We start from the raw sequence: 19547 nt of genomic DNA, 5'->3' as shown, positions 1-19547 counted from the left end.
ATAATGGCCATTAGATAATTCTTGTGTATCAGATGTTAAAGAAAAATTATTCTGACACTTGTTTAAATGGTAAGGAAGACTTTAATCAAGGCTGTTGCAATATTGCAGTAGGGGAGGGAGATGTGCACAACTCCAAATACAGCAAAGACAACTGGGAGTTATAGCCAACAAGCAGAGGGAGAGAGCAGTCAAGAAAATTACTAAGAGGAGACATCAAGGGGAGGGGGATTCTTGCTAAACTGGCCTCATAGGATTTTTGGCCAAGAACATCAAGGGGCGAAGAACTTTATCAGATACCAAGATGAGGGATTCTCTCTAAACTGATTTGGCAAGACTTGCTACAACTGGACTCAGCAAGGATGGACAGGGAAGACCAAGTTTGAGGCCTAGTTGAGGAAAGGGCTCACAGGAGCATAACTAAAGTTTGATCAGGGAATTCCCTGGCGGTCCAATAGTTAGGACTCTAGACTCCGTGCTTCCACTGCAGGAGGCATGGATTTAATCCCTGGTTGGGGAACTGGGATCCAGCAAGCTACTCGGCGTGGCCCAAAAAAAAAAAAAACAGAGCAATTAAAGTTTGACCAAGGAAAGAGTCTTTGTCACAGATTCAACAGAATCAAGTTATTCTCCTAATAAGAGAAGTTCAGAACATTATTTCCACTCTTAAGCCCATTGAAAAAGTACATTGGAATTGCTTCTAAAAGGCTCTGGGGCTTCCCCGGTGGCTCAGAGGTTAAGAATCCGCCTGCCAATGCAGGGGACACAGGTTCGAGCCCTGGTCCAGGAAGATCCCACGTGCCACGGAGCAACTAAGCCTGTGCGCCACAACTACTGAACCCACATGCCACAACTACTGAAGCCCATGCGCCTAGAGCCCGTGCTCCGCAACAAGAGAACAGCAATGAGAAGACTGCGCACCACAAGGAAGAGTGACCCCCCACTCACCTCAACTAGGGAAAGCCCACACACAGCAAGGAAGACCCAACGCAACCAAAAATAAATTAATTAATTAAATAAAAATTTAAAAAAAGGCTCTGGCTGATATGTCAACAAAACCATACATGCAGTTACAACACACAGACACACACACATTTGCAATTTCAAAACTTTACTATATAAACCAGCAATACCCAATAGCACTTTTTTTTTTAAATAAATTTATTTATTTTTGGCTGTGTTGGGTCTTCCTTGCTGCACACGGGCTTTCTCTAGCTGCGGTGAGCAGGGGGGCCACTCCTTGCTGCGGTGCTTAGACTTCTCACTGCGGCGGCTTCTCTTGTTGCGGAGCACAGGCTCTAGGCACGTGGGCTTCAGTAGTTGTGGCACGTGGGCTCAGTAGTTGTGGGACACAGGCTTTGTTGCTCCGTGGTATGTGAGATCTTCCCAGACCAGGGATCGAACCCATGTCCCCTGCAATGGTAGGTGGATTCTTAACCACTGTGCCACCAGGGAAGGCCCCCCAGTAGCACTTTTTGATGATGGAAATATTTTACATCTGTGCTGCCCAATATAGTAACCATTAGCCACTTGTGGGTTTTGAGCATTTAAAATGTGACTAGTGTGGCTGAGGAATTAAATTTTGAATTTTATTTAATTTTAATTAATTTAAACTTAAATCACCACATGTGATTAGTGATTGGATAGTGAGGACTAGACCCTTAAGAATATATGGGGGTATTTAAAGTGTTTTTTTTCTTTTGCAATTACTCCTAATTAGAAGACTTCCAAGTGACTTTAGACTTCCAAATATTTCCTCCACAAGATTGTGAATTTCAACAGATAGACCTGTCAAGTATTGACCAAGTCATGCTGAACGTGGAAGCAATGAGATCATCAGCATGGGGGTGGAGTACTGGTGGGAAGATCAGGGATGCTGTAGTTAGGCCCAGTTTCAGATACCAGCTCCTCTATTAACTATGGCCCTTTGGACAAATTACCTTTCTCAGCCTCAGTTTCCTCATCTGTAAAATGTGGATACTAGTATCTACTTCACTGAGGTGTTTTGAAGATCAAATGAGATAATACATTTAGTCACCTGCTTAGAATACATAGTTGAGCTCAATAAGTTGTAGTTCTACTGTTAATTATAAAATAACAACAAAAGAAAGCCCCCCACAGATCCAGAAAATTATGTGAATGCCTATGTACAATTTGCCTGAGAACAACTTGAATTCTACAAAAACATTTGGCACAGTCTGGAGCAAATACTATATATATATATATATATATATATACACACATATTCCTTTGAGTATAGGTTGAATGTAACCCCTTTTTAATGGAGCTGGAGGGGCTGCCATTATTAGTGAAGATCTACGTACACACACGAGTGTCTTACCAAGCAGAGCAGGCATGATGATAACTTGCCAACACTGACATCCTTCCAGATCCATTGCCCAGATCTCTTGCCCTTTGACAAAGTATATCCGTGGTTTCTTTAGGTCAGAGGTATCAATAGTCATTGCTCCACTTAACTCGAATTCAGTCACATTGCAAGAACATTGGCTTCTTCCATTTGGATGGTTTATGGCTGGTGGTTGCAGAATTCGGTGCAAGGTCTGGTTGATAATACTGTAGTAGAACATCTGAGATCCAAAATCAGAAACTTCTGTCCAATACAGGCGACTATAGGAAAAAAAAGATGCTCCAACTTAATGAGTAAAACGTATCATTGCAAATATCAGTTTCTAATGAAGATCAATCATTTCTAATGATTGTGGGGACAGATGCCGCCTTTGGAAAGAACATGTCCCAGTGTTCAATAACCTTCTGATGGAAGAGATCACAAGAAGTCTAGTTTGTAGCATTTTCCAAAGATTTCTCAATAAATGTGTTTGCAACGAAAGCCTTGGACTATAATGACCTTAGGCATTGTATTAAATGGCTCATTACTGGCTCTAAATATGAAAAATATTTGCATACTTTTCATCAACACCATCTCCATTCCCTTCCCCTCAAGTTTGTTTCTGTTTCTTAATACTAGTTACCAATCTAGTTTCAAGATAGACTATAACCATGCTTATGGCACAAACAAAATATATCTCTTCAGTCAGAGAAACTGCTATTCAGTTGCTGAATGGAGGCCTTAAAATTAATCTCATAAGGACATTAATTAAAGATGGATGAGCCCAGAATAGCATTTACTGTGGAAAACATGCTTCCTGTCTATCTCCTGCTCATTTCCTGCTGCCGTCTCAGTCCCCTTCTTGTCCTTACCAACTGGGGATATTATTAAATTCACTGGTATAAAAATATACTTTGGTTTCTCGCTGGTAATTAACCTAACTTTAGGTTAGTGGAATTGTCAGTATGGATTAATTTTATATATTGGTGGTTGTAGGCTCATCATTTATGTGTAGAATTAGTATAAGTTAACATCAAGAACATTAAGCATCTTATTGTCCCATCATTGACTCTAATATTAAACCAAAGATATTACATTAAATATGTCTATGTCTATTTCATCACAGTAGAAACAGACACTCACACTTCACATACCTTAAGAAAGGATATACAGAAAAAGAGATTATTGTTGAATTTCTGTTGCAAATTTTCAGCTTCCTGGGATATTTCACCTTGTTTTCAAGATCGACATCAAATATTTGCATTCCGTTTTGTGATTCTTTCAGCACAAAGTAGAGGTGCCTTGAAATCCAGTCAATTGTAATAATTGTGATATCAAAAACCACTGCATCTCGGAAAATCTTAACAACAGGTAGAAAACAGCCAAGAAGATAATGCTCATTTTCTTCAACTCTGAGGACTTTTTTTGTAATCACTCAATTTCTTATTTACTGCACTTCTCTTTTGTAATCCAAAATCTCGGTGACTCTGGACTGTGTGCCACTGTAACACTGGTCCTCTTCTCACATTGTATATTTTCCCTGGTTAATTTCAACTGCCGTGGCTTCAACTGTAATCCATAGACCAGAGCTACAAATTCACATCTTCAGGCAAGATTCTCATTGAGTTACTGCTTCAAATATCAAACTGCCTACTGAACAGCTCCAAATGAATGATCTCAGAAAACAAAATTCATCACCCCACCCCCCAAACCTCCTTTTCTCCTGCATTTTATATTTTTATGGATTTCCAACACTCACCTGAAGAGCAGTCTCAACAACTGTGGTTCACCCTTGACTTCTTCCTCCCATTACTACCCATAGCGAATTAGTCCCATTTTAAATATCTCCTGAGCTTGTCCTCTCCTCTCTTACCTCACTGTCTCTCACTTCCTGCTTAACATTTCCTGTCTGGATTCCTGTGATAGTTGCTGATTGCCTCAGACTTAACCTTCTCTTCTTTGCTAACAGAGAGGTCTTCCTAAAACACTACTTGATCTGTTAATGACCCACTAAATTTCTTGAATGTCTTGATGTTGGCTTCAAAATTGACACTCATCTCCTTGGCACAGTAAAGAAGGTCCCTTATATTTAGACTCTTGCCCACCTCTTCAGCTTTACCACCTGCCTTTTACTCTGCCCTGACCCCCACCTCCATTCCAAGCTCTTTCTAGTTACAGCTGCCCGAACAGGCTATGGCTCTCTGGTTTCCCGGACTTTGCTGCTCCCTCAGCTTTTCCCCACATTCACCTGGTTCATCTTATTTGTACCCAAGATGTCTTTCCACTCTACCACCACCACCACCACTCCATGCTGGATGAAGCCTCCTTTCTCTGTGATTCCACTGCATCCTGCCCTCAGCATAGCACTTACAGTCTTCTGCCTGTCTTCTCCACTAGCTAACATTCAGTGAATACCTATCACATTCCAGGCATTGTGCTAATGCCTTACATGGATTAGCTCATTAATCTTCACCCTAAAATGAGGGACTATGCAACCATAGTGGTTAAATAAGTTGCTGATGGTCACAGTTCTAGCATGTAGTAAAGTCAGAATTAAATTCTAGGCTGTCAGATTTTAAAGCTCACCCTCTTAATCACCATGCCATACTGTCTTACTCTTGTTAGACTAATACTAGACTGGATTTGTTCAAGGACTGTGACATTTTGTTTTACCTCTATCTCAGGTAACACAGTGCCTTAAGCCCAATAACTGTTTGCTAAATTAAGCCTGAATCACATCTGCACAAAACATAACCTGAATTCATTTGTGACTAAATAATTACACAACATCTGTCCTTTTCAACCATTCTAATCTTAATGGCTCAACCACTGGCTCGTCATTTTCATCACAGGGTTGTGTGATATGCAAATACTCCACTTCCTTTCAGAAGAATTACATAGCGAAATACCTCAGAGCTGGACTGATTGTGCATGTTGAGGAGGAAGAGTGAGTCTCCCTGAGCATAGTACGCCACTGCGTCATCAGCTGTGTAGCCCATGGCACCAACGTCGCCTTCTGCCAAAAGTGTCCATACAACTTGATTTCGATCCATATCTAACAAAACTATCTTGTTATCAAAAAAAGTTATGAGGTATGGAAATGCATTGATCTCTAAAAACAAAAAACAAGTAGATAATATGTATGAGAAAAAGAACTTTAGCAAAATCCCTTGATTCAACATCAAGCCATTTTGAAATCCGTGAGTCTCCTTTGGGCTCATTTACTACACCCGTCTCAATGGATTCTGCCTGGGTGCTCTAAGCCTAGGTTTATTTAAGCGTGTTTGGCGATGATGAAAATTGATTATTTTATTTGACTTTAATTTCAGCTCAGAGATAGCACTTGGGTATCCCTGAGAATACTAAGGGTCAAAAATGTTTTTAAATCACTAGTTGTTATTCGCACAGGTTTTAGATAATAAATAGCTGATGTTTTGGACTTTACTATGTCAGAAAATGGTCCAGGTCCTTTGGATGTGAAGACTCGAACCTAAAGAAAAAAAAGCATACAAAAATGTGCATTCAAAAGTGTCCTCAGTGACAACAGTTAAGTTCTGAGACTGATAAATTATTGAATGTTTCATTTCACAATTATGAGATATATTATGAATAGGTTCAGTTATTCACATCTAAGTATATAGCAAAAAATTACTAAGAGGAAAAATATTGTCCCAAACAATTTTTGGTAGGATTTTTTGTCCAGAAAAGTACAAAGTAATGGCACAAACCTCTATTGGCAAAAGATCTGAATTTCTATAAAAGGTCTTTAGCTATTTCCAAAATTAAATTACATGGAACATTTAACAGAAACAAAACCATACAGATTATGGTAAACTTCCACTTTATCATGAAATCAACAAGAAGCTTCAAATAACTAAATTTACTGTACTTTTTTAAAAGAAGATTTATAAAAAGAAAATAGTAATTAACCCTTATATTTGAAAATGAGTCGTGCATTTCAAACCACTTTTACGTATATTATCTCTTTTGATCCTCACAACTACTAAGAGTAGAAACTGGACAAAGGTCATAATTAGGGTAGGTAACCTATCCACAATGACACATGTAGAAACTGGCATAAAACTAAGTCTTCTGAGGTCTGTATGCTTTTCTTCCCACTGTGCCACGCTGTGTTCTAACAGCAAAGTTTTTTAAAACAATTTTTATTACATATCTCTTATTATATAATAATTATTTCCACTTCCAAAACTTGTCTGTGTTCTATAGCCTAAAAGAAAATTGCCATCCATAATGATGGCCTTGAAAGATAGAACCTCAAGTGCCCTCTCAATCAACAAAACACTGGATTATTCTTATTACACCTCTAGTATTAAATCTATTTTACTATATTCTGTTTATTACTATCTGTGTATGGTGTGCATGCATGTGTGTGTGTTTATCATGGTGCATATATCAATCAGTCTTCACTTTTGCACTGGACCGTGTTAAGTAAAACTCATGCCTATACATGCAGATCACTTTGCAAAGCTCTGTGGTGACTGAGATTTGAACCAATATAAGCATATAGGCAAATACACTTAACCAGACTATTTATTTAACTGGAACACATATGATTCTTAACAAATAGGAATGTGTGTTATCTTTAACTTTTATGTACAACTTTTTTGATTAGTATATGTAGACCTAATATATTATCAAAATAATTACTGAATTAGAATTTTACAAAAAGAAAATAGATCCTCTGGAAACCACAAATCTCTAAAACACTCCCCAAAACATTATGTTCCCCAAAATGAAATGGAAAATAACTCTAAATATGTACAACATTGTCACCAACCTGGTACATAATGACGATGTGAAAATCATCAGGCTATCTACCATAAGGGGAAAGCTATGTCATATTATATTTAAAATGCCAAAATTGGTGGCAGTCGTTTTTCCTTTTGACTCCTACTCTCTCCGACTTTCTCCTCTCTCCGCAGCCAGGTGACAAATGTGAGATGTCAACTACCCAGACCCTCAGCTTTTATTTCCTTTAGTAGCTGCAATTGGGGACGTCCAGATGACTCCCAGCAGCTGATGTAATATAGTGGAAAGGACTCTAGAAGCTAGACTGTAGCACACCACTTCCCAACCACGCAGCTTTGGTACCTGATACACCCAGGGACATGGCTTTTTCTTCACAATGGGAGGATCAAATGAGATAATGAATATAAAAGCACCTAGTGTGGTACACGGCCTATAGTGGTGGAGCCAAAAAGTAATGTTTGTTCTGAATCTGGAAGCAAGAAAATTGTCAAGATGTCCTTTACCCTAGCTGTCCCCTCTCCCTTCTGTACCTTTGCTGTCCACTTGACCTCTGTGATCACAGCATACATGAAATTATTGACAGAGCGGCAGAATTCTTAACCTGGTCCTTTAATCCACCTTTTGTCTACACTATTCAGACCCCTGTATCCCTGTTTTCACTCTCATACCTGGAAGGCAACACTGTACCCAAGACTCATACCCTCAAGTTGAAAAGACATCACTGAGGAAGTGACATTGACAGCAATCCAGTCTTTGAATGTTTTGTTTGTGTCGCTTTGGTGGGATATTTGATAGAAAATTTCGAATCTTGTTAACACACCATTTTCGTGCTTAGGTTTATTCCACCTAAATTCCACCACAACTTCATTCTTATTGTGGTATTTTTCACTTGGTAATATAAATATTCTGGGATTCTCTGGTGCTGATGGAACTGAAAAGCAGAGACACAAATAGGGCAGAAAACAATACAAGGTCAACTTCTACCACTCATGATGAGGATGCAGAGCATCTTAGTAATAAATATTTCTCATTCCTGACAGTTAAGGTATATCTATCTTCTTCTTAAAGATCTTCAAGAGAGAATATTCCATAGATTTCTTCAGGAACCTATCCTGATATTTCTGCAAATCTTCCTTTTCTCCAACCCAAATCCTGCTTACTACCACTGAGGCACACCTTTCTCATCTGTGGTCTGTATACATGGAAGCTGGCTAGTTCACCTTATAAAATACAGTATTTACTCTCATTCTGGAGGTGGAAATGGCAGTCACCAGGAAGGAAGACACTATCTCTATCCAGCCTTTAGCCAGTTCCGGGTGTAAAATACAGCATATCCAGGATCCAGGCCCTCTCACCGTGAACCCTCTCTGAGAGTATGGCTTAGTTGTTGCCATCTATTCTGGAGCCACATCAAGCAATTTAGCCTCTCCCAATCCTTTAATTAATTTCTCTCTCTCTCTCTCTCTCTCTCTCTCTCTCTCTCTGTGTCAATCAAGAGAAATTCCTCTGCCTGATTTCCAAGTCATTCCATCCAAGACATCCCTCTTCTTTCTTAGGATTCCTCCATAGGTCCCCTCCCACTCTGCCGCTCCAATCACATTGCTCCTTAATGTTCAACACTCACATCGTTATCCAATCCCCAGACCTTCTTGCATTGTATTTACATGGGATAAACCTCTTCTTGCTTCATGCCTTAGAGCCCAGCTAAAGTTTCCACTCCCCAAAGGCCTTCCCCAGCCATACCAGTCTGCGTGTATGGCCCTCTCATAAGAATGCTGAGAGGCAGCTTGATAGAGGTGAAGGTTTCATAGCTTGTTTATTCACTCTATGCCACTGCTACTCAGTTGTCACTGTCTTATTTCTATTATCATTAGCAGCGTCTCTGTTTATCTCTCTACTGTCTTATGAGCTCCGTCAGAGAGAAAGCACCTTTTCTTATTCCTTATTAAATCCCCCCAAATCTAGTAAAGGACTGGCACACAGTAAGTGCTTAATAAATATTTGTCAATTTGAATAATTTCCAACTATATTGTAAATTCCCCGAAGGCAAGGGCCAAATCTTATCATTTTTCCTTATTTCAGAGTGCTGATGGCCCCTAGCCCCCAGTGCATCCCCTGATAGTCAAGTCCATTTCCACAGAAGAAGCCAACTAAAACTGACATCCCAAGACAATCTCAAAGAGAGCATACCTGGATCCAAATGCTAACTGCTCCAGAACCTGCCCAGGCTCCACTATGTTCCTGTTATGAGACTCATGGATAAATATTGTTGATAAAATCTTAACAGTTTAAAAAAAATTGCAACAGTGAACATATGTCTGTTTATTGAGCTCTTACTGCCTGCCAGGTCCCGTGCTAGGAAGTTTATATAAATTAAATCAACATGATAAGATCACTCGCCAGTGTCTGCGAAAATGACTGAATGGAGATTTGAAGAAACTAGAGTGAAAAGTCCAGATTAAGCCCCAGCCCTGCCACTCACTAGCTAATTTACATTGGGCAACTCCTAGGCTTCCATTTTCTCTTAGCATAACCAAGATAATAACACCTGTCCTACCTACCACAGAGATGATACAATGATGTTGAGGGTCACTGAAATGATACAATGATGTTTCTGACACATGATAGGGATGTAATAAATGTTTAATAAAGGAGTGATATATATAAATGTGCTTTGTACACTTTAAAGTGATATACACACGTAAAGGTGTGGCTAATTTCCTTTTTTAAAATATATTCCAAAGAAAAACATTTTTTAAAAATTTAGAGGGACTTCCCTGGTGGCGCAGTGGTTAAGAATCCGCCTGCCAATGCACGTGGGTTCAAGCCCTGGTCCGGGAAGATCCCACATGCCGTGGAGCAACTAAGCCCGTGCGCCACAGCTACTGAAGCCCACGTGCCTAGAGCCCGTGCTCTACGACAAGAGAAGCCACCGCAGTGAGAAGCCCCCTCACCCCAACGAAGAGTAGCCCCAGCTCGCAGCAGCTAGAGAAAGCCCGCGCGCAGCAACGAAGACCTAATGCAGCCAAAAATAAATTAATTAAATACATTTTTTTAAAAAAATTAGACATCGATATTCACCTACAGAAGATTCTGAGTTACCATCTGTGAGAACACCTCCTGGTAAACCTGCCTTCCAGGAAATTTTTACTGTTCTTAAATCCCCTTTGTCTTTATGAAGCATCTCACAAATTACCTGAACCATGTTTCTGCATTATATACATACTGTGTATCATTACGGTCAAGTGAAACAGTCTTTAAGAAATCTTTGAGATATTCCTTTGGAATAAATTATGCAGATTTATTTTAGTGGTGCTATTCTAATCTCCAAAAAGTCATTGAAAGAGTATTGAATCTAAACACATCTACAAAACTGAAAGTTACTTTTAAAAATTATTAACTATCCATTCTAGATCATGGAAGGTGAGATTCTGTCTTTTTTTAAAAGAGATTTTAACCCCTGTACCTGTTTCAGGTGCTCGGAGTGATAGAGATGTTTTGGGGCCCTTTCCCCAGTAGGTATAAGGAGTGACAGAAAGATTAAATAAGGCATAGGGCTCCAGCCCTTCCACAGTAAATACAGGTAAAGAATGTTGTTCACTAGCCAGGAACTAAAATATAAACACAAAACATTATTTTCTTAGGGAGAGAATCATAACATCTTTTATTCCTAATTAACTAAAATCTTCAAACTTTGGTTCACATGTAAAGTTAAACCTTACAATTTTGGAAACAGTAATGTTGGTAAATTCCATGTTGTTCCACAAGGACCAGTGTATCTAACACACCAATGGTTAACACTAACCACAAAGCAATCAGAGACTGGCTATAAAAAAGAGTTCTCAGGAATAATCTTAATAATCAAATGCTACAGGAACAGTGAGGGAGATGAGCTTGGCTAAGTAAAGAAAGTGGCAAATCAGTGTGGGCAGGGCTGACACAGATGCTACACTCTGTTTGAGAAATGGAAGTTACTAGAACCAATGCCATACCTTAGAATGAGCACTAAATTCCACACTGTAGAAAATTACACCCCAGTCCACTGCTGGGGAAGCATTCCAGAGGATTTGAAAACTCGAAGCATTTCCTTCAATCATAAATGAAGACTCTGGGATGGCGTCTGGGATAACCTTAGGGGTAAAGGAAAAGTTCCCTATGGGATGAAAGAAACAATAGAGAAAGAAAGAATTTAGGATTATCAATTATCACAGATACATGGAAGATTAATAGAAATTACTAATAATTAGAACCAAAACAAAAGTTTTCTTTCCTTTAATATATCCTGAAAATCATCTTTTTCTGTTTCAGGCTGTAAATTTAGGTTAAGAGTAAAATGACTGCAAGCAAATTAACAGAAACTACTAAAGCCTTTTTTTCCTCTTAAAACATAATTCTAAAGAAAAAAACCCCAACCTTAACATTATTTAACAGAAAGTATGGAGAAGAGAGGGTATGCAGGAATAAAATATCGTACCTGGCAGAGGCTTGAGGGATGTCTGAATAATTGTGAACTGATTAAATTTGGCTGGTTCCAAAACAGAGACGCTAGTTCTCTGATCTATTTCCTGAGCTGTAATAATCCTAAAGCCATTGATCCAGAAGAGCCGACCACTGTAGTACATCAGTGAGTTCTGGGAAATGTCAGAAGTACTCCAGGCTGCGAACTCTGTGATGGTGGTGTCCCCAGCACTGCTGAAACAGGACGTCAATTAGTATGTCTATCTGGAGTGGGGTAAGGGCTGGTACATTCAAGTACTGGAGAGAATGTGTGTTTGTGAGTGTGTGTGTTTGAAAACAAAGAGAAAATACTTTGCAACAATAATTGTCATTATTCTTAATTCCATATTAAGTTGATTTTTACATTTTTTATGAAGTATACCTAAAGCAAATTTTCAAGGGTTTTTCTTATGAATGTGATATTGCAATAGCAAGAGTGTTACACAGATTTTAATAAATCCTTGTGATTTTTACCAAAAAAATTTTTTACCCTACATCAAAGGCACAACCCATTGATTTGTTTCTCCTCATTGCATCATGCCTTCCTCCTATTCTTGGTTAGTCGTCTTATTTACTCACCATTCTTTATTCTAGGTTGTTTAGTCATTCACTATATGCTATTCACAACTGTCTGTTGCTTCAGTGATACTTATCAACTTCCACAGCTTAGTCCAAATGCTCCGTTTCAGACCAGGGAATTCAAGGAAACAGACTATTGTTTTAAACTGCTTTTAAAGTCTTTTTCTCAATGACAAGGAATTTTACAATGATTTTTATTTTAAAAATCTGCTTGATTGTTTCTAAAATTACTCCAGTTGTCTAGTTCTCACAATAACTATCTCAGTGATTCTCAGTCTTTTGGAGTAGTTATTTCACTTTTTTTTAATGATTTCTCTAAAATTTTTTAAAGTGTTGACATTCCCCTCTTTCGAAAAGTATGGCACTTAAAATCAAAATAAATAAAAGTTTTGTTTTGAGAGTTTCATAATACTTCCTTGAGAAAACTGAAACTACCTCCGAGGACCTGAGAGGTGTCAGCCTTATAAAGAAAAAGTACGTTCACTAGTACTATTCCCATAGTCCTTTTTCTCATAAAATAGTCTTTATTCATACCTACTCAGATGTGAAGCCAGCACCTGGTTTGCCTTTTGGCCTTTCACCCACTTGTCTAATTTTACACTTTGTCGTTTCCACTTCTCATTAGAACTTTCCAGTAACCTTGGTGAGGTATGTAAAACCTAATTCCATATGGAAAGAAGCTCACCAAGCAGGATGCACTTGGCCTGAGAAGGCTGGCCCTTCTGGACCACACACAGAGCTGCTGCAGCCTAGATCTGTGAATGTGTTCAAGTTAGCCTTGCTCACAGGTCGTTTGTTCAGCATTCCCAAAACAGTCCCCAGGACAGAGATTTCCTGCAGGGTGAGACTGGAGATCCTTAGTTGTCACTGGCTTGGATTGCCCCTCATTTCCAGCTGAAGACTCCTCTCCTGTAAATATCTCCTGGGCTGATCGGAAAACTCTTGCCATCTGGTGTTCATCGCAATTTCAGCACAACCTCCTCACTTACAGGAGATGAGTACCTCAAACCCTTCAGTCCTCAGCAACAGGTAGAGCTGGATTTAAATCAAAGCTCAACAACAAAAAAATCATTAAAGGGTAAACCCTTCCATGAAGCATGAGCTGTGTATAGAGGGCAGCTGAGGTTACTCTACTGAGGGCTTACTCAGTTATTCATTCGTTCAGCAAATGTTGGGTGCCTAGTTCTGTGTTGGCCACTAGGAATACAGTGGTAAATAAGACAAATACAATCCCTGCCCTCATAAAATATACAGCCTAGCAGAATAGGCAGGTAATGAGCAAATATCTACACCATTGAATGGCACTGTAAAAGGAAAGGTAGAGTGGGCTCCTAAACAAGGAGACCTAATGGGGTCTGGTCAGAGAAAGCCACTCTTAGAGAACGATGTTTAAGCTGAGCCATGCAATCTGAACACAAAGTAACCAAGAGAACTGGGTTTGGGGACCATTTTAGGCAGAGGGAGCAGCAGGGTGTAGGCTCCTTTGGAGCAATATACTCAGTCCTGACATGACTAAATATGCCTGAACTTTTATGACAGATGCACCCTTTTCAACATCCAAGACAGATATGTTGTTATAGATTATATATATGTTATATGTTGGTAATAGATTCATTCTTTAATAAACCAAAGGTAATGGCTGTACATAGGAAAGGGAAGAGCAGTTTGAAAGGCAGCTTACAGTTGTCAAGTTCAGAATACGCTGAACGACAACAGACAGCTAATCTCATCTCTACTCTATGCTAGAACTACACTGTCCAGTAATGTAACCACTAGGCCACAGGTGACTACTGAGCCCTTGACATGTGGCTACTACAGTTGAGGAGCTGAATTTTTATGTTATTTAATCTTAATTAATTTAGGTTAAAATTTTAAGCTAATATTTGATTTATATATTATGAATCATATGTATGATTTACTGGAAAACTTTTAAAACTTTATTTTGGAAAAACCTGGGTACATAAATCAACTTTTTTAATTGTAAATTTTATAAAATCTAACTTCAGATCAAGTATTTCCTATGAAAACTTAGTGTGCAAAATGAGATGTGCAGTACATGTAAAATACACCCAAGCTATCCAAGAATTAATATGAAAAAGGAATACAAATAACTCAATAATTTACCTATATGCTTTTACTTTTTAAAATGAGGCAACAAGGAAATTTACAATTATATTGTGGCTCGCATTAGTTGTATTGGGCAGTGCTGATCTAGACTAGAGGTGAGGAACTTAAAATGCAGAAGAAGGAAGCTTGATTATATAATAGGAAAAAATTTCTGCTTGTAACATGGCTCTGGAATCCCTGTCTCTATGTACAGCTTTTTTTTCCCCCAGTGTGATAAAAAGGCAAGTCTTACGTGGAGGGCAAAAGTGCCTGTCCTTTGTGTAACCTTGTCAAGATCTGCTGCACTCCACTGGGCATGCATACAAGGAAAATTATTAACCTTGAGATAAGGAAATGCACTTTTAAAGGAGAAACTTCCTTCCTCTATCTGGTAAATCCAATAATACTGATTTTTCTGGACACTTGAGGAGCTGGGCTCTCAACGCCAGCTAGCCTGTCCTCTGGAATGTACAGACAGGGAGAGTGAGCCGTAATCCTTCAGGACACTGTCACTTTGAACACCGTCTATATCTCACAGACAGATTCTTTTGACAATCAGATCGCCAGTACCTTACATTTCTAGGGAAGGGAACAACCAGTTTTCTGTGGTTCACAGTTGGGAAACAAACCAGAGCTGTATGTTATAGCTGATATGAAATAAATGATTAATCAGATTTGCTGTGTTTATGCTTGTATGCATTATAGGTTTATAAACATATACTCTGTTTTCATAGTCTCTATGATTAAGAGTTTTTCCATAAACCAAAAAATATGTATTTTTTAATCTAAAAGTAATTTTGACATTGTCTTCATAGAGCACGAATTCTTGGTCTTTGTAAGATTAGATTCTTTTGAAAATTTGATGAAATGAATGGATGCTCAATTTCCAAGCACTCACACACAACCTGAAGCCCTCCATGACCTCCCTAGGGGGTCCAAGAACCCAATATTAGAAATCTCTGCCCTAGAGCAGGACCTTTTGTTTTACTTTAACCTTTTCCTGACTATCTCTCTAATTTACCATGTGACAATCAGCAAATTTATACACATCTGTGGTTTCAGTTTCCTCATCTATGTAATAATATGACCTCTAAATTCTCCCTTTAACTGCTCTTCTTTAATGATTTTATGTCCTGTATTTTAATTTGAGATATGTAACCGTTTCCTTGAAGTTAAAAACTATTGGCTGTTTAAACTAAAAATAGTAATGAACATGGATTTTAGAGTGTAGATGAAAGTAAAATATATGACAACAAGAAAGGGTAATAATTGGAAACATATCACCATAAAGTTTTAAAATCATTTATGAAGTAAGAATATTTTGAATATGACTGTGGTAAGTTGAAGACATTTAATGTTAAAAATGCATATTTTACTCTCTAAAGCAACCTAAACAAAATTATAAATACATATAATTAAAATGTCATGAGAGGAGATGAAATGGAATACTAAAAAAGTATTTTATTTACCCTCAAAAATGCAGAGAAGTAGAACAGAGGAATGAACAGCCGATGAGACAAATGGAAGTCAAACACCAAGATGGTAGACTTAAATCCCAACATATCAATAATTATATTAAATGTAAATGAACCAAACACCCCAATTAAAAGGCAGAAATTGTCAGACTGCATAAAAAAGCAAAACCTTATATGCTATTTACAAGAGACACATTTTAAATGTAAAGACGAAAATTGAAAGTAAAGAGATATAAAGAGCTGTACCATGCAAACACTAAGCATAAGAAAGCTGCTATGACTTTACTAATACTATCAGACAAAATAGTCTATAAGATGAAGAGTATTACCATAGATGAATGAGGATATTTTATAGTAATAAAAGGAAATACAATATAATCAAGTATATAGATAACAATACTAAATACAAAGCATGCAGATACGTCAGCTAAAGAGTTATAGGAAAATCTGTAATCATAGTTGGAGACTATAGTAAGAAGCAGAAAAACCCATCCACCCATTTCCTGGGCTCTTGAGGGGCATTCTCCTCAGTGCCTCTACTGGACTCTCTTTACACCCTATCACAGTATTCACCATATCCTGCAGTAATTAGTTATTTACAAACTTACCTTTCCTTACAAGCACAATGCGTGCAACACAGTGGAAAATTAGTAAATGTTTATTGGAAGAATAAATGAATTCTCATGCACTATCATTTATAACTGAGGAGCAAGTTGTTCTCTTATTCTCAACCAATTGCCTTCAATCTTACTTACCTCTGACCCCGAAGAACAGCTGTGTAAAGGTGAATACACTGACTGTCTTGAACCAACCAATACAGGAGCCCATCACTAAGGTCTAAAGTTAGAGCAATTACCTAAATAGAAAATATGGAAAGAAAACAAATCAAATACATGTTTAAGGATACCTTTGTGCTTATGTCACACTTAAGCTACAGATTTCTCTTTAACATCCTCTTTGGAATAATAAACTCAGTGATTTTTGCCTTTCACTGAATATAAATATTATATGAGTATGTCTATTACTATGTAATTTTTATATAAGCACTGGTTTCCTAAAAATCCCCAAATGGCAAGAAGTATCTGTTATTCACTTCTATATACTTATCTCTAGTGGTTCTCAAAGTTTGAGTCTTGGACCAGCAGCATCAGCATCACCTGGGAACTTGTTACAAATACAAATTTTCAACCACACTCCAGGTCCTACTGAATGAGGGACTTTGAGCCACTGTGCAAAGCCTTGTCTAAAGCTAGCCATAACTTTGGACTCTTCAGCCACATAAGCCAATGAATTTGATCGTTGTTTAAATCAGTTGTTCGCAATTGCTGCACATTAGAATTACCAGTGGAGTTCTTTAAACTTCTCAATTCCCAGTCTGCATCCTGTTAAATTTTGATCTCTGGAGATGGTACCCAGTCTCCAGTATGTCTTCATTTTCCCCAGGTAATTCCAATGTGTCTCCAAGTTTGAGAACCAGTGGTTCAAACCATTTAAAATTATATCTCCTGTTAATTACAACCAAAAACATCCTGACGTTTTTCTAAAATATAACACAAACAGGGTTTTTATGTGATATAATTGGATAGAGTCATGTATATATAAAGTCCTATTTCCAGCTGACATCTTACAACCACTTCTCACTACTGTTTCTTTGTCTTCTTTTTACAATCTATGTCTTAATTTTACATCCAGTTGACGACGTGAGGCCTGAGGGAGGACTGTTTCTCTATGAAATAAGGTGCATGAGATAGAAGTTACAATCCAAAGGATCTTTTTTGCTTTCTTTGGCTTTATAGGTATTTTTCAAATGAGTTGAGATTGTTAGGAGTCTGACCTCAGAATAGCAGAGTCTTTCTATGGCAGACCTAGAGGCTGAGAGGTATCAGATAGGATTAAAGTTGATGACTGTATCTTTAGCAAGATACAACAGCATATAAACAAAAAGATGAGCCAGTGAAAAATGTAAAAAGAATACAATAAAGTATCCAACAACTAAAAATACTTGCTGGCAGGTTACCCAAGGCTTGCTACAAAGAAATAATCTCAAGACCCATGGCTGCAAGAACCTTCAGTAGTCATGTAAATCACAGCCTTCAATCTTCAAGAAAACTCAACCTACTCCTTTCCCAAAAGGTAGAAAACTATTCTAGCAATTCCTAGCCTTTCGGGAGTTGAATTATGTCCTTTCTTCAGGCTAAAAGAGATTTATTGATAATTTTTCCAGTTAAAGTGAAACCAGGTTAATATTGTTTGGTTATCTATAATGAGATGCACTAGAGTTTTCTAAATTACAGATTAACTCTACTTTATCTCTTAAAAAAGAGATTCTACAACTCCCTTTGCTGGAATACAACAAACTTCAAGCTATAAGTGAAATTCAGGTGTTGGATCATTACCCCATTCCTTTACACCAGCCATTTGGGCCCATATTTAAGCAGTGTCAGAAGGTGTTCCATAAATCTTTGGTAACCATTGTTACGTCTAGTAACTCCCATACCTAGGAAATAATCCCTTTGATCTAAACGAAAACCTTGAAGTTTAATCCCCTGGTAAAATGTACTATATACTATAAGCCTGACACATCAGATGTGGCAAAAAGTATCTTTTCACTTTAAATGAATATCTCATTTCATTCTCCCTTTTCATCACACAAATGAGTCTTTCTATAAATGATTGGCTAACTATTTTATTACACCTGTTGATTGCAAAGTATCTTATACTCCGTGATAAATCTGTGAGTAACACAGAAAGGAATGACAGTGAGATGGAGCGCTTTGCTCAGTGCAAAACATATTACCTTCAAAACACCTACTAGCATTAATGGAGGCAGATGAATAAGACAACAAGTCACAGAACCAGAACACAGATTTGCACAAGTAGCAACAACATTAGCCAGCCAGTGAGAGTATTTGGAGTGGATTTTAAAGAAAAGTGTATTTCCTCAAACATGCTGAGAAATCTAATGATTCACTCATTTACAGAAAAGTCCCCAGGGCCACTCCCCAGCTATCCTGAGTAGAAAAACTCAAACGACAAGATCAGGACAGCAGGGAGATTACTGACAAAGTCTCAGGGATGAATAGGAAGTTACTCCTGATATACTGTTACCTTTAATATGCTTTTACACAAAAAAGTTTTTCCCCTAACATTTTTTATTGAGACATAAAAAATATACTTTCTTTATATTCAGACTCAAGTGGCTCTAAAATGGAATTAAGGGATTTTTCATTATTTGACAGGAATAATTAATCTCTGGATATGGTGTGTAAATTTCTATTTCTTTTAAATATCTGTGTTATAATCTGTAGGTGCCAATCTTAGGAATTATAACTGATACATCCTATGGAATTGAGGATCAGTGACTCAACAATTTGTTTGTTTATAAATGATCTGATACATCTGTATTATCGCTACTGACAACAAAAAAGGCTTTAAAAAAATAAGAAAATTTTAAGAAATAGCCTAGATAGAAATAGTATAAATGATATATTTCTTCTTCATGCTTTTCTGTAATTTCTAAATTTTCTACAGTAGACATATATTATTATGATGATCAGAAAAAACAAAATTCAGAAATTTAGATGGGTTGCTAGAGGGTAGCTAAACAGGATCAAGAAAAATAGGTATTGCTTCTAGAAGTTGAGGAAGTAAAAATAACATTTGTTTTAGAACCATTTCTATATCAGGGTATTTTTTAGATTGAGTTTAAAAATACAAGCTTAACTATTGAGTGGTTACCATGTGCCTGGAACTATTCTCACTACTTCCCATGAATT

General features: G+C 37.7%; 1 protein-coding gene across 1 annotated transcript in view; it reads right to left on the bottom strand.

Annotated features, from left to right (window-relative positions):
- ROS1 (ROS proto-oncogene 1, receptor tyrosine kinase) overlaps nt 1-19547 on the bottom strand; it is a 113741-nt gene that overhangs the window by 51284 nt on the left and 42910 nt on the right. The window contains exons 18-26 of the mRNA XM_036872232.1: nt 16527-16627; nt 11589-11806; nt 11107-11267; nt 10581-10725; nt 7783-8045; nt 5773-5834; nt 5254-5458; nt 3499-3704; nt 2339-2625 (exon numbers count right to left, since the gene is read on the bottom strand). Coding sequence (XP_036728127.1) covers nt 2339-2625; nt 3499-3704; nt 5254-5458; nt 5773-5834; nt 7783-8045; nt 10581-10725; nt 11107-11267; nt 11589-11806; nt 16527-16627 — 1648 coding nt within the window. The remainder of the gene's footprint in view (nt 1-2338; nt 2626-3498; nt 3705-5253; nt 5459-5772; nt 5835-7782; nt 8046-10580; nt 10726-11106; nt 11268-11588; nt 11807-16526; nt 16628-19547) is intronic.

The sequence above is a fragment of the Balaenoptera musculus genome, chromosome 12 (assembly GCF_009873245.2).
Source record: "Balaenoptera musculus isolate JJ_BM4_2016_0621 chromosome 12, mBalMus1.pri.v3, whole genome shotgun sequence".
Classification (NCBI taxonomy): domain Eukaryota; kingdom Metazoa; phylum Chordata; class Mammalia; order Artiodactyla; family Balaenopteridae; genus Balaenoptera; species Balaenoptera musculus.
This window is presented reverse-complemented; position numbering and strand designations above follow the sequence as displayed.